Source organism: Mugil cephalus, chromosome 18 (assembly GCF_022458985.1).
Source record: "Mugil cephalus isolate CIBA_MC_2020 chromosome 18, CIBA_Mcephalus_1.1, whole genome shotgun sequence".
Classification (NCBI taxonomy): domain Eukaryota; kingdom Metazoa; phylum Chordata; class Actinopteri; order Mugiliformes; family Mugilidae; genus Mugil; species Mugil cephalus.
The window spans coordinates 3,465,896-3,479,482 of NC_061787.1; the positions used below are offsets into that span (position 1 = coordinate 3,465,896).

General features: G+C 39.4%; 2 protein-coding genes across 3 annotated transcripts in view; one reads left to right on the top strand and one right to left on the bottom strand.

The window, feature by feature from the left end:
- The window catches only part of LOC124995449, a 756,577-nt gene that overhangs the window by 535,532 nt on the left and 207,458 nt on the right, over positions 1-13,587 (bottom strand). The gene's annotated exons all lie outside the window — the stretch shown is intronic.
- On the top strand, positions 8,971-13,009 carry LOC124995488 (myelin-oligodendrocyte glycoprotein-like). 2 transcript variants are annotated; one of them, XM_047567892.1, is made up of 5 exons: positions 8,971-9,125; positions 10,959-11,276; positions 11,600-11,747; positions 11,834-11,879; positions 12,311-13,009. In XM_047567892.1, the coding sequence occupies exons 1-5, from the start codon at positions 9,053-9,055 to the stop codon at positions 12,401-12,403; spliced, it is 678 nt and encodes a 225-aa protein (XP_047423848.1). In that variant the 5' UTR covers positions 8,971-9,052; the 3' UTR covers positions 12,404-13,009. The 2 variants fall into 2 exon arrangements, with proteins under 2 accessions (XP_047423848.1, XP_047423847.1); XM_047567891.1 differs by having other exon boundaries at positions 11,834-12,993.

Consider the following 13,587-nt stretch of genomic DNA (forward strand, 5'->3'; position numbering starts at 1 on the left):
TGTACATTTATTAAATACAACATGAGGATCACCTGCATCGTGTCTCCTGTGACTTTTCTATCGATGATAATTCTCTTCGGAGGAGGTGAGTGTGTTCATCACTGACAGCTGAACTAACATGAACTCAGTTTATAACCAGAAAACTTCTCCTTCTTAGAACAAAACAAGATCCTTTCAGTGTTTTATGACAGATTATCTCCTTATATATAAATGTATTCATTCATTGTTTGACAAAAGTGACACATTTGTCCCTTTATAACTGAACGGATCGTACCGTAACTCAGTGGTTTGAGCTATTGACATAATTCAAAGTGTGGCTCAACACTGAGAAGTTATACTTTAGTCTGCAGACCTTCGTGACATCTCTTCAGTAAAACTAACTTCATTTTTTAGCAACAAATTCCTCCAAACAACATTTTGACATTGGTGGGGACACATAAGGCACTCGTGAAAGTTGATGTTTTTTTGCATTATCAATCATAATTTCACGTCATGCAGATGTTATAGGTCGAAGCAACTAGTGAAAGACATCTTTACTCTGTAGTGCAGGGCTGTAGATCTGTAGAGCAACTGTGCATCATACTGTCTATCAACAATACTGGAAATACATGAAAAAAAAAACACATTGTAAATAAACATAAATGAAATGTAAATGTGTTTGTCACTAATACTCAGATACAAGCAGATTAGTGTCCACTAGTTCCTGCCTACGCCGATCTGTAACAGAAATGAACTGCTTCTCCTCCTCCATCTCCTCCAACCTCTCTACTGTCTGTCACCTTACAGAAATATGTTGATGCCACATATGAACAGATTAGGGAGAGAATGATCATAGAGTTTGATGGTAAAGTTATTGCCTGAGCAAAAAAGGCTTTTACTTTCACACAACTAGTACGTGTAATTAATTCCCCAAAAATCATCTACAATCTGAGGTTTTATTGTATTTTCACCACAAATTTTCTTTGTGTTTGTTAACCGGTTGCTCCCTTCTACAGAAATACATGAAAACTAATAATATAAAATGATATAAAGTAGTAAAAAAAACTTTTAAAAAATGTATCTCTTTGGCATTAAATATGGCCTTTTATTCAATATCTGTATTGTTGAGCCTCTACAGTTATTTACCCTTTAACTAACTTACACTTTGACTCCTAAAGTCTTCTATGTCCCTCTGTCTCTGTCCCAGGCTGTTGTTCAGATGGATTATTGTTTTTTACTTGGACACATCAGGACCCTCATCTCTCTCTCTCTCACACACACACACAGATGTCAATCACGTGGGTGGGGGTACAGATGTCGTCCTCATGGTGAATGTCCTGCAGAGGATTGTGGGATTTGGTGTTTGTTGAATTTTAGAGCAGATACTTTAAATCAAATGAGACTTTAAAACAAAAACTTTATTAGTGGTCAGTAAACAAAGCAAGGTGACAATAATAAGTTAGTGAATAAGAAGATAGTGTCATATCATTAAGAGAAGGTCACTCTGATCTTATGTCTAAAACACATTTAAAAGAAAAACATTTAAAAAAAAAAAAAAAAAAAAACATTTTGACATTTTGTTCAGTTTTACAATTCAAAGATCAATACTTTTTTCTATGGAGTTGTTCTTCATCCCTGTAAGTCAGGAGGACTGTTTCTGTTTTAATGAGAAACTTGTGGCTTTGCCTGTTGGTGACTGAGTTTCCTTTTCGTAGTGTTTTCCACCATGGCTTAACCTCTCTTCCTCACGGATCTTTTTCTCTTTGGTGGCTGGCTGGGAAAACTGGACACTGTCAATATATTGAATATTTACAGTAAGTTATGCAATACCATCAGGAACCACTGTATGGATCCCAATGATCAGTTTTAGAGCAGCTTTACATTTAAACACTGCTGAAATTAACGGATTCTTCACAAACATCTGATTCAGTTCAATATGTTTCATTTTAGGTAGAGAGCACGTCCAGAGTAGAGAGACTGGAGGTGATTTCTTGAAATAAAAGCAAACATTTGCTATTCAGCAATCACACTTAATACCAGTGGCGTTCACAGACTTTTTGAAGCAAAACACTTGGGCCCAATCCCAATTCTCCCCCTTAATTTTGGGTAGTGGTGTCCCACTTCTAATTCTGGTCGAGAGCCAGGGCTAACGGAAATCAAGATTATCTGGGAGCTCACTTGAAACAAAGGGGTACAACGTCTTACCCTTATTCAGCCAACTTCTGTTTTGTCTTGTTCCGTTTATTCCATTAATATCGCGAGTTATGTATTCACCTAATGTTAGTTAACGTTAATGATGTACGTTAGACGTCTCTTCTACTTGCCGTTACATTACAAATAAATGTTTTTTTTTTCTTTCCCACACATATGTTGCAGACCAAGGTTGCGCATCAGATGGGAAAATGACATTTTCTCAGCCATGGTTCACATTCACACATGTTTGTTTTCACTGCGGTCCAAACGCTGGTCGTTTTCCAGTCTATCCTTCAATACATTAATTTATCAGTGCATCATTTAATCCTCCAGTCCATAGTTCAGAGGTTCTTTCTTTTCGGATTTTTCTGTTTCAGTTTGTTTATTTTTGACTTAGAACGTTCATATCAGTGCATCATTGATCTCCAGTCCTAGTTCAGAGTTCTTCTTTCAGCTCTTTCGCAGTTTGCTATTGCGATGAGTCTCAAGTCATGATCCTTTTCCAGTCATTGGAGGTTTATTAGATGGAAGCAGAGCGGAGCTGGAGGCCGATTGGTTGGAGTCACGTGAAATGTCATGATTAACAGTTGTGTTTTTTCGTTGACCTGAAGTAAAAATGTTTGAGACCAGAAGTTAATCATTAATACAAAGATCACAAAATAAATTAATGCAAAGGTCGAGAGGTCACATCTTTTTACCTTTGTTATGTTTCCAGCACAGTACCAGTGCCAAGACTGATGCAAAAAAGCAAACAGCTACAACCGCTCCACCTATGAGTCCACCATCGACTGAATTCCCTGAAACAGAGAAAGAGTCAGTTCATTTGCCCAGAATGCACCATCCTGGTGTTTTCTAATGCTTTGATGTTACAGGTCACACAGATATTACAGATAATAATAGTTCTTGTTCATATGAATTGAAACATCATAACTTTACTACTTCACCTTTCTCTTTCTTCACGAAGCTGTCAAATATCAGTGTCTCCTCCTCATCCCCGAGTTCACACGTGTATATTCCCTCCTGGTTTGAAGACAGGTCCTGTAGTGTGAGGCTGCCTGACTCTGATACATCCTTCACCTGCTGCCTCCACTCCTCTGACACTGTGTAGGAGACATCAGTCCTGGTCCAGTTCACCATGATCTGACTGTGGTTGAATCTCCAGATGAGACTGAAGTTTGTTAGAGGAGTGTTTGAGTCAGAGCAGGAGATTGTTGATTCAGCTTTGGACACAATGATAGAAGCTGAAATAAAAGAACACAGAGATTAAAAAAGTAAATATTTTTCTTCCCCAGAGTTTAATGAAACATCCCTCCACCTTATTTTCTGGTGTATCTGTCAGATCAGATGTAGAGTGTTACTCACGTAGTCGTCTAAAAGTAGCTCTCCTCTGGTTTCTCCTCTGGTTTGTTCCAGTGCTGATGGTGCAGCTGTAGACCAGATCACTGTCACTGTCTGAAAGTATCAGAGAACTGCTGATGTTGTAAAGCTGCTGTTCAGTCTGCTGGACTGTGGTTGTGTTCTTGAAGGTCTCTTTGGATGGAGGTGTGGTGGACCAGGTGAGTTCAGGTTCAGGGTAGATCCAGTTAGAGCTGCAGGTGATCCTGTTTCCTTCCTGGACTATGTTGACTTCATGTACTGGACCTGAAACAAAGAAGATCTTGCTGAACCTTGTGATGGGTACCTTTATTTATCTATTTTGTTACTTTATAACATGTAATATACTTTTTTTTATTATTTGAATTGTGTGTAATGTATGTAACAAATCTGCCCAGAGAGGACCTCCCACCAAAACTCAATGACCAGGCAAGTGGACACTAATCAGAGAGGCAGCACAGAGTACTGGTGGCGTATCTGACCACAATAAGATGTCCATTCCACACAACTGGGGCATTATGATTTTTGAGTTTGCCAAAAGGCATAGAGGAAGGTTACGCGGTCAGATGAGAGGAAGAAAACACTTTGTCTGGCAAAACCATCTTATCTGACAACACATCTGATCATCCTGAGAACACCATCCACACAGTGAAGCATGGTGGTGGCAGCATCAAGCTGTGAGGATGTTTTCCAGCAGCAGGGACTGAGAAACTGGTCAGAATCAAGGTAAATATGGACTGTGCTAAATAGAAGGATATATCAGTAGGACAAGGTCCCTAAGGATACTGCTAAAGCAACACTGTAGTGTTTTAAGGGGAAACATCTAATTGTGTTGCAGTGGCCTTGTCACAACTCAGACCTCAGTCCAAGATGTGACAAACTCAAAGTGACTTAACCACAGTGACTTGCAGCTATTATTGCTTCAACAGGCAGCTCTACAAAGTACTGACTATAGGGGAGTTAGTAGTTACGTTTTCTTTGTCCTGTTTGTTCTTTGCTTCTTTGCAGTAACATAATAAATTAAATCTTCAGTTCTGTAGGCATGTTCTCTAAATGAAATAGATGGAAATGCTTCACAATCCATCTTAATTCCAGGTTGTGAGGCAACAAAACATGAAAAATGCCAAGGGGTTGAATAATTTTTAAGGTACTTTTGCGTTTAAGAAGAATGTTTTTAGTACCGTTCACTTTCAGGTTGATGAATGACTCCTTGTTTCCAGTGATGGTGCTGGTGTAACACTGGTATCTTCCTTCATCCTGAACCTTGACTCCTGTCAGCAGCAGTGAGGCGTTTCCTCTGGAGATCTGATCCTTGAACAGTGACGTCCTGCCTCTGAAGTTCTGGTCCTGGTGTCCCAGCTGGTCTTGGTTGTTGTAGAACGAGTGCACACGAATGTGTTCAGCTCTCAATTGAATCCAGTAGATGATTACGTCAGGGCCCAACTGGAAACTACACGGTAAGATGCATCTTTCCATGAAAACACAGGACATCTCAGTCTCTGAAACATCAGGTGAAGACACATACAGTCAGGGTTAGTGTTGTTTCTCTGTTAGAGACCATGGAACAAACAGCTGCTGCCTTCAGAGGAGGAATGATTAGTCAGGAGGAGAAATGGTAGGCAAATTATATGACACGATTAAAATATTAAATAAAAACAATAAGAGCCAACATCTCAAACTGAGTTAAAAGCCAAAGAGAAAATATCTGTTTTAAGAGAGGAAGTGAATCAGCCTGTCTGATGTGTGAAGGCAGATCGTTTGGGGACTGAAAAGGATATGGTGACCTTACAGCTTCCTCTTGGTCCAGAAATAACTGATCTGCCGCCCTGAGACAGCGTGAGGGAGCGTACGACTAGATCAGACAGATACTGTGGAGCGAGGCCATAAACACATTTAAAAACTATAGAAAGAAAAGAATTCTAAAATGAATCCACAAATGAACCAGGAGTCAGTGAAGTTCAGCCAAAATTGGGGTAACGTGGCAAGTAGCCTCAGTGGAAAAAACTGCAAAGCAGGAGTTGTTTGTTGTTGAGTAATTATCTGCTTGTGTAAGTGTGTAAATACATCTGACAGCCAGCAGTGTAAAAATAAAATGCGAGATGTTGTATGGTGCAAAAAAAACAAACAAAAGAAGCAACGGTGGCGGGGCTGGAGCCTGCTGACAGAGAGCTGAGAGAGACAGAAGCCAAGCAGAAGGCAGAAGAGCCCAGCCCACATGGACAGGCAGACGTACGACCGTCCCACTTCACTCTACCCACTAACCCCTCCCCGTACCTGCAACAGAAAGCAGAGGTAAACAGGTAGGCAGAGTGAGAGGGATCGTCACACAAGTTTGTCATTCACTGCGTTTAAAAACAGCTCAAAAAATGTTTAAAACAAAACATGTGAACATGTGAAACTCTGAATTAGTTCCCACTTTTAGGCAGTCTTTTATTTATTCTGCTGAAATGTTATTTGTTGCTCTTATAAAGTGTTGTATATGCTGTCATGTCTGTATGGATGGACATGAGCTTGTAGATAAATCTGTCATATTTACACAAGATCACGTATTTGTACCAAGAGTTCATTAATTTGCACTGTCCTCAACAAATACACAAGTTAAATAAATATAATTCAGCTGTTGTCTATGCCGATTCACTGACATGGTTTACAGAGAAATTAAACTGAACTGAACCATAAATTCCACTTTATAGACACGAGTTGCTCAAGCTGTTGCTGTGCTAGGTCACATGACACATTTTACACAGGATATATTTTTAGTGTTGAGGGTTTGTGGTCTGGCTCAGTGGTTAGTGTTGATGCCTCCCACCGTGAACGTCTAAGTTTGAGTCCAGCTCAGTTTGCTGCACTATGTAGTGAGGCCTAGTGAGGATAAGCGGTAGTAGAAGATAAGATGTTCACATTAACACCAGCCAAATGAGGGTGAATTGCAGAAGTGACGGGTAGCACAGCTTTGATGGGCTGAATTTTATATACACTTTTAATTGTAGTTTTCTCAAATGGCATCTGAAATAATAAATGAAACACAAAGTGAGACGATGACACTACGTCAGCGTAGTCACGCGTTGGAGTGGAGGCGTGAAGTTGTGAAGCGGTGAAGTGATAATGTGGAGGCCATAGTCACATTGAAGGTGTCAGAAAACTTTCTGTACAAACAAAAGGCTGAAGATGGAGCACAGGATGGGGAGACAAACAAAAAAAGGTTTGCACCTGTATTAGATAAGGACAGCTGAAGAAAGGCAGGAATCAAACCCAGGCTGCAATGAGGACGCTGCAACTTGTTCTGGTATGTTTATCTGCTCTCTACAGTGTCAGCCTGTTTCTTTTAACTCCTATATGACAACATCTTTTTATAACATCTGACTGATCCTGATCAAACAAGAAAAGCAAAGAGACAATTTGTTTTTGTAAAATAATGAGAAAAATCAGAATAAATGTGTCTGTAAGAAGATAATCTGCAGCAAATGTTCAAATGATCTTGTTATGTTGTGAAAAGTAGAAGCTCCTGGTTATAAACTGATTTCATGTTAGTTCAGCTGTCAGTGATGAACACACTCACCTCCTCTGACAAGAATCATCATCCACAGAAAAGTCACCACCACCAGAGACACGGAGCAGGAGATCCTGGTCATCCTCATGTTATATTTAATAAATGTAGAGTGTTCATGTACGACAGAGAAGGAGACGACTGGAAACACAGCATGAAGTTAGTTACTGATATAGAGAGGAGACTCCTCCTCTAAGAGCTTCTCATTGACATGTTGGTTCTGCTGATGGGACAAGTTTCACATCTAACCATCATTTGTGACAGGATGAGAGGAGAGCAGGTTTCTAAATGTAAAACACTTTGAAGGTGTCAGGGAAAACGGAAACACAAACTGTTAAAACCATTTATGTACACAGAGGCAGCGGTTTGAAAGAAAGGTTGGGTCTTTATTTGGTCATTTCTGCATATTTGTCACAGTTAAATTTTCCAGATCATCAATCTAATTTAAATACTTGTCAAAGACAACACAAGTAAACACTAAATGCAGTTTCAAAATGAAGATTTTTATTATTAAGGGAAAACAAAATCCAAACTTACATGACTCTGTCTAAAAAAGATGATTCCCCCTAAACCTAATAACCCGTCGCATCACTCAGCAGCAACAACTACTAATCAAGTGTTACCTATAAGTCTTTCACAGCTCTGGAGGAATTTTGATCCACTCATCTTTGTAGAATTGTTGTAATTCAGTCACATTGGAGGGTTTTCCAGCATTAAGCTCTTATTTAAGGTCATACCACAGCATCTCAGTAGGATTCAGGCCAGGACTTTGACTAGATCAGACCAGTCTTCATTATATTTTCAGCTCCAGTTCAGTCTGTAGTTTTATTTTTACTTTGTAATTTATTATGTATTTATTTATTTTTTTACTCTGAGCTCTAACAACAAAATCTGTTTCCAGTTCGAGTCCAGCAGGTGGCGCTGTTTCCTCATTCATTCAGTCTGTTAAACATTTCAGTCTTCACATAGGACACTACAGCCTAAGTAAAACTCATTATTAACCCTTTCTCTTTTTTATCTCTCAGGAATCTTTGAAGTGTTTTTACCTTTAGAAACCTGCTCTCTGCTCTTCCTCCATGACGGCGTGAAACTCAAACTGGTCCTCTGAAAGATAGCTGTGCAAAAACAAACATTTTGCTGGAAATGTGTAATTTGGCTATGAACTTTTAGAAAGGCACTTAAAGTGACAAACTATTAAAAAAATAATGCCTGAATACACTGTGAGTGAAAAACCGTAAAAGGAGCAAAAATATATTCTCTACAAAACATACAGTAACTTTTTAGAGAGAAATATTGTGAAATGTTTATATATCAGACAGAGCTATATATACACAAGAGGTCTCAGGGCTGACACGACACAGGTGAGACGCATGAGGGCAATCAACACAGGTGAGACCAATAAACAATCAAGAGACAAGGCGGCACAAGACAGGAAATCCACAACTTAACAAAATAAAACAGGAAACACAACACGACACAGACAGACATGACAAAACCACAAGGAGACATGACACACGGGAAACTAAGAAACTTGACGAAATAAAACAGGAAACACAAAACATGATCACATAGTAAAAGACAGACAGAGAGCCTTGATAACACAAGTATTTAGACACACTCTCTTTATACTGTGACCAGACCATATGTTGGTAACTGTTTCCCTACACATGATGTATGGTAGTACCAGTAGCAGTCTAAAGTACCAAGTGAATTTTCATGAGATATATTTCATCATTTATTTATAATTGAAAGACTTGATAAACTAATCTGACTTCCTCCAGTGTGTTTATTGATGTTGACTTACTTTCATTTCAACATTTAATAAGTAGTTACTTCCTGCTTCTCACTCAGTTGTAATCTGATGCTGCAGAGATAAACACCAGCCTTAAGGAAACTAAGTTTCTTTCTTCTCTATGTTTCAGTCCGCTGCTTCATCATGATACTTTTATTAAATATAACATGAGGATGACCAGGATAAACTGCTTTGTGTCTCTGGTGACTTTCCTGTGGATGATGATTCTTGTCAGAGCAGGTGAGTGTGGACTTGTGGAATGCCTCAGGTTAAACCAGTGGCGTGAGACAAGAACTCTAATCTCTATGTTTTTAGGGGGTGGGGGACATAAAGGAGCATGTTGCAGTATGTCACTATTCCATGCAATGAATGAACTATCAGAGCAGTTTCCTTTTACCTGGATTTAGACACTCTTGTTAAGTGCTCTTCTTTCTCCGTCCCTCACTCGCACATTGTCCTCTTGGACTTGATTTAAATAACTTATTAACCCAACCGCCCACTCAAATTCACAACTACAGCTTAAAGCATAGTGTAGATTCAATAGTAGTTGTATTGAATTGTATGTTGACTTGAGGGCGTCATTTATTTGTATAGCCTGTAAGTTTGCTCTCTCTCTTCCGCAGACAAGTTCTAGGCTATCGGCTGGTTAACGTTAACTTCCTTCACCACATGGATTTGGGAAACAAAATAAAGTTGTGTGTGGCAGCATTTTACAGTCAGTGCTGCAGATAAAAAACAAAGTTATATACACTCACCGGCCACTTTATTAGGTACACCTTGGTAGTAAAAGGTTGGGCCTCCTTTTACCTTCAGAACTGCCTTAATTCTTGGTGTCATACTTTCAACAAGGCGTTGGAAACATTCCTCAGAGATTTTGGTCCATACAGACATGATAACATCACACAGTTGCTGCAGATTTGTCGGCTGCACATCCATGATGAGAATCTCCCGTTCTACCACATCCCAAAAGTTCCTCTATTGGATTGAGATCTGGTGACTGTGGAGGTCATTGGAGTACAGTGAACTCATTGTCATGTTCCAGGAACCAGTATGAGATGATATGAGCTTTGTGACATGGTGCATTATCCTGCTGGAAGTAGCCGTCAGAAGATGGTCCACTGTGGTCATAAAGGGATGGACATGGTCAGCAATAATACTCAGGGAGGCTGTGGCATTTAAACCATGCTCAGTTTGTACTAAGGGGCCAAAAGTGAGCCAAGAAAACTTCCTCCACACCATTACACCCCCACCACCAGCCTGAACTGTTGATACAAGGCAGGATGGATCCATGCTTTCATGTTGTTTACACCAGCTTCTGACCCTGACATCTGAATGTTGCAGCTGAAATCGAGACTCGTCAGACCAGGCAACGTTTTTCCAGTCTTCTGTTGTCCAGTGTTGGTGAGTCTGTGTGAACTGTAGTCTCAGTTTCCTGTTCTTAGCTGACAGGAGTGGCCCCTGGTGTGGTCTTCTGCTGCTGTAGCCCATCTTCTTCAAGGTTGGACGTGTTGTGCGTTCAGAGATGGTATTCTGCATTCTTGGTTGGAACCAGTGGTTATTTGAGTTACTGTTGCCTTTCTATCATCTCCAACCAGTCTGCCCATTCTCCTCTGACCACTCACATCAACAACTGCCCATCAGTGGATATTTTCCCTTCTTCAAACCATTCTCTGTAAACCCTAGAGATGGTTGAAAATCCCAGTAGTTCAGCAGTTTCTGAAATACTCAGACCAACAACCATACCAGATTCAAGGTCACTTAAATCCCCTTTCTTCCCCATGCGTTTAGCAAGTTGTCTTGATCACCTCTACATGACTAAATGCATTGAATTGCAGCCATGTGATTGGCTGATTACATATTTGTGTTAACAAGCAATTGAATAGGTGTACCTAATAAAGCGGCAAATGAGTGTAATATAATGTGTGCAAAAGTCAAAACTCGTTTCACTGAATGGTTCTTCAGATATTTGTTGCTCTACGTTGGTGACTGTTGTCTTCTAGAGCAGGTTCCCATGACTCATGACTTCCTATGCAGCTTCTTTCCAAAACCAGATAATTTTTCTTGATGTTTCAGATACTGACGTGTCCTGTGTTGTCGGGGAGAGCTGCATCTTACCGTGCAGTTTCCAGAAAGACCCTAAAGTAGTCATCCGTTGGATTAAGCGGACGGAAGAACACCCTCGTGTTCACTCATTTTCCAAGAATCAGGACCAGCTTGAAAACCAGGACCAGGACTTCAGAGGCAGGACGTCACTGTTCAAGGATCAGATCTCCAGAGGAAACGCCTCACTGCTGCTGACAGGAGTCAAGTCTGAGGACTGGGGACAATACCAGTGTTACACAAGGACAACCAGTGGAAGTGAGAGGTCAATCATCAACGTGAAAGTCAAAGGTATGAGAGACAAAGAAAATTCTAAATCAGGTTTTTCACACTCACTCAGTACTAGTTAGTAGAATCTGTTCATATTTGGTTTTGATCAGTTGGATTTATTGACAGAGGAATAGATAGATGGTTGAAGAACAGTTAGAAAAAGGTGTTTTTCACTGTTTATTTTAAATATAATGTGTGTGTTGTGTTGCAACAATAACTTTGTAAGATAAAGGTTAAAGTTAGGACCTCGTGAACTAAGACTGTCTGTTTATTGTAATATCTGTACGACAATAACTATCTGGAGGCATCCAGAGACAATTCAAGGAACTGTTTTTATTTTTCAGATAATTCAATCCCAATTGGAAGCATCGTAGGTGTTGTGGTTGGAGGACTATTTGTAGTAGCAGCAGTCACACTCATATGCTCATGGATATACATATGCATACACACATTCATATACTTTCCCCTACGCATATATTATCTACAGAAAAGGTAAAACGACATTCAGCCTCGATCTTTTAATTACTGTTGTTGTTGTTGTTTGTATTGATGATTTGTCTTCTAAAAATTCTGTTTAGGTTGAAAAGAACACATAACACACGTGAACCCCGAACAGTCCGATACGTGAGTAAATGTATAAAATTCTCTGCTGCTCTGAATGAACCACACTACATAAGTTACCATGTTAAAGGAGAATATTGTTGCCATGAAGTTACAACTAATGTTCTAACATGTGTTTCCTCCAGTGATTTTATCTAATTATCTGCTGTAGTTTATTTAGTGAATGAATGAATCAGTTTAACTCCAGCTTTCAATGAACCACTGTCTCAGCTACAAAGATGATTTGAGTCACAGTGTGAGAGTCAGACTGACTGGAAGCAGAGTTCAACTGCATCCATGATATGAAAACACTCAACTCACTGAAATGAAGAGAAAACTGAAAATCACATGAAGGAATCATGATTGATGAGATGGTTTCATTTCATCTGTACACGTTGGTCTTTATCATCAATATTTGTTTTTGATGCTGATATTTTTCCATTTTCATTTACCAGATTCCTGGAACATCTGAACCATCATCTCCTCCAAATGGTGAAAATCAACAACAAGACAACAACAGTCATCTGCTTGAGTCACATGAAGAGTGAAGTGACTCTGATCACACTGATCTGTCCTGTGATCAATGAAGGACATTTTACACAACGAGTCTCTACACTTCACTAATTCCTACTGCTTCCAAGTTTGCTCCCTGTAATGACTGAGGCTACTTCATCAGATCTAAGGCAACTAGTCAGTGAGGTAACAGCTGCTGCAGCTACAGATGTTGAGCAGAGGAGCTGGATGGACTGAGCTTTAATGTCTGTGTGCTTTTAATTATTTAACTGTTTAACTACCACAGTCCATCTTTATTCTAGACGTTTTTAACACGTATCCAAATGAAGTTTAAATTCAGGTCCTCTTGTTTAACAGGAGTTTGTTGTAGATGTTTTGAGTTGTTTATAGTTTATCTGATCTTAATGTCTACAGAATTTAATCTTTTATTTAAGGCTCAATAAATATAAAAATATAAATGTAAATTCATCCTGTAAGAATACAGTTTTCATTCTGTTTCATTGTTTTATCAATGTTGTTTTCAACTTTCTGTACACCAGGGGGCACTAAACAACAAGTGAGACGATGATTTTAGTTCTTTGTCCGTGCAGCTGCTTCTAAATGAACCACAGAGTAAGGCTCGGAGGTATACCAGTTAATTCCAAATACTTGTATTTGTTTATGTTATGACATAAATTTTTAATATAAAGTTTGTTCTTCTTCATCATGTGAATTAAGTGAGCATGAGCGAGAAGAAGGCAGGGAACAAGATCAATTAAGATGACAGCCCCAAAAAAAACACAAATCTGGACACCAGAAAAGACTTGAGAGGGAGGCCAGGAGTAGGAGCAGCAGAGCAGAGACCCAGGACATCAGAGCCTGGATGTCATCAGGTTATGGATAAGTCACCAGTTCATTGTAGAGCAATGGTTCCTAGTGTAGCTAACTGAAGGTTAATAATTTGGAGGTTATCTGCGGTGGTCTGTATGTGCGCCAGTAAAGCATAGGCACCCACTCAGTTAAGGGGCTGCACTGAATTGTATCATGACATATTCAAATTCTACATAGTAATTATGAGCGTCAGGCAAATGACATGACAGTGAATCAAAAAGCTAAATGTCGGTTTCAGTTTAATTTGTTGAGTGTAAGAAAATAAATGATTAAAAAATTAAAATTAAAAACTATCTTCAGAGTAAAGAAGAACAATAAGCCCTGGAAGTGATGCCCTGGCCCCTGCAGA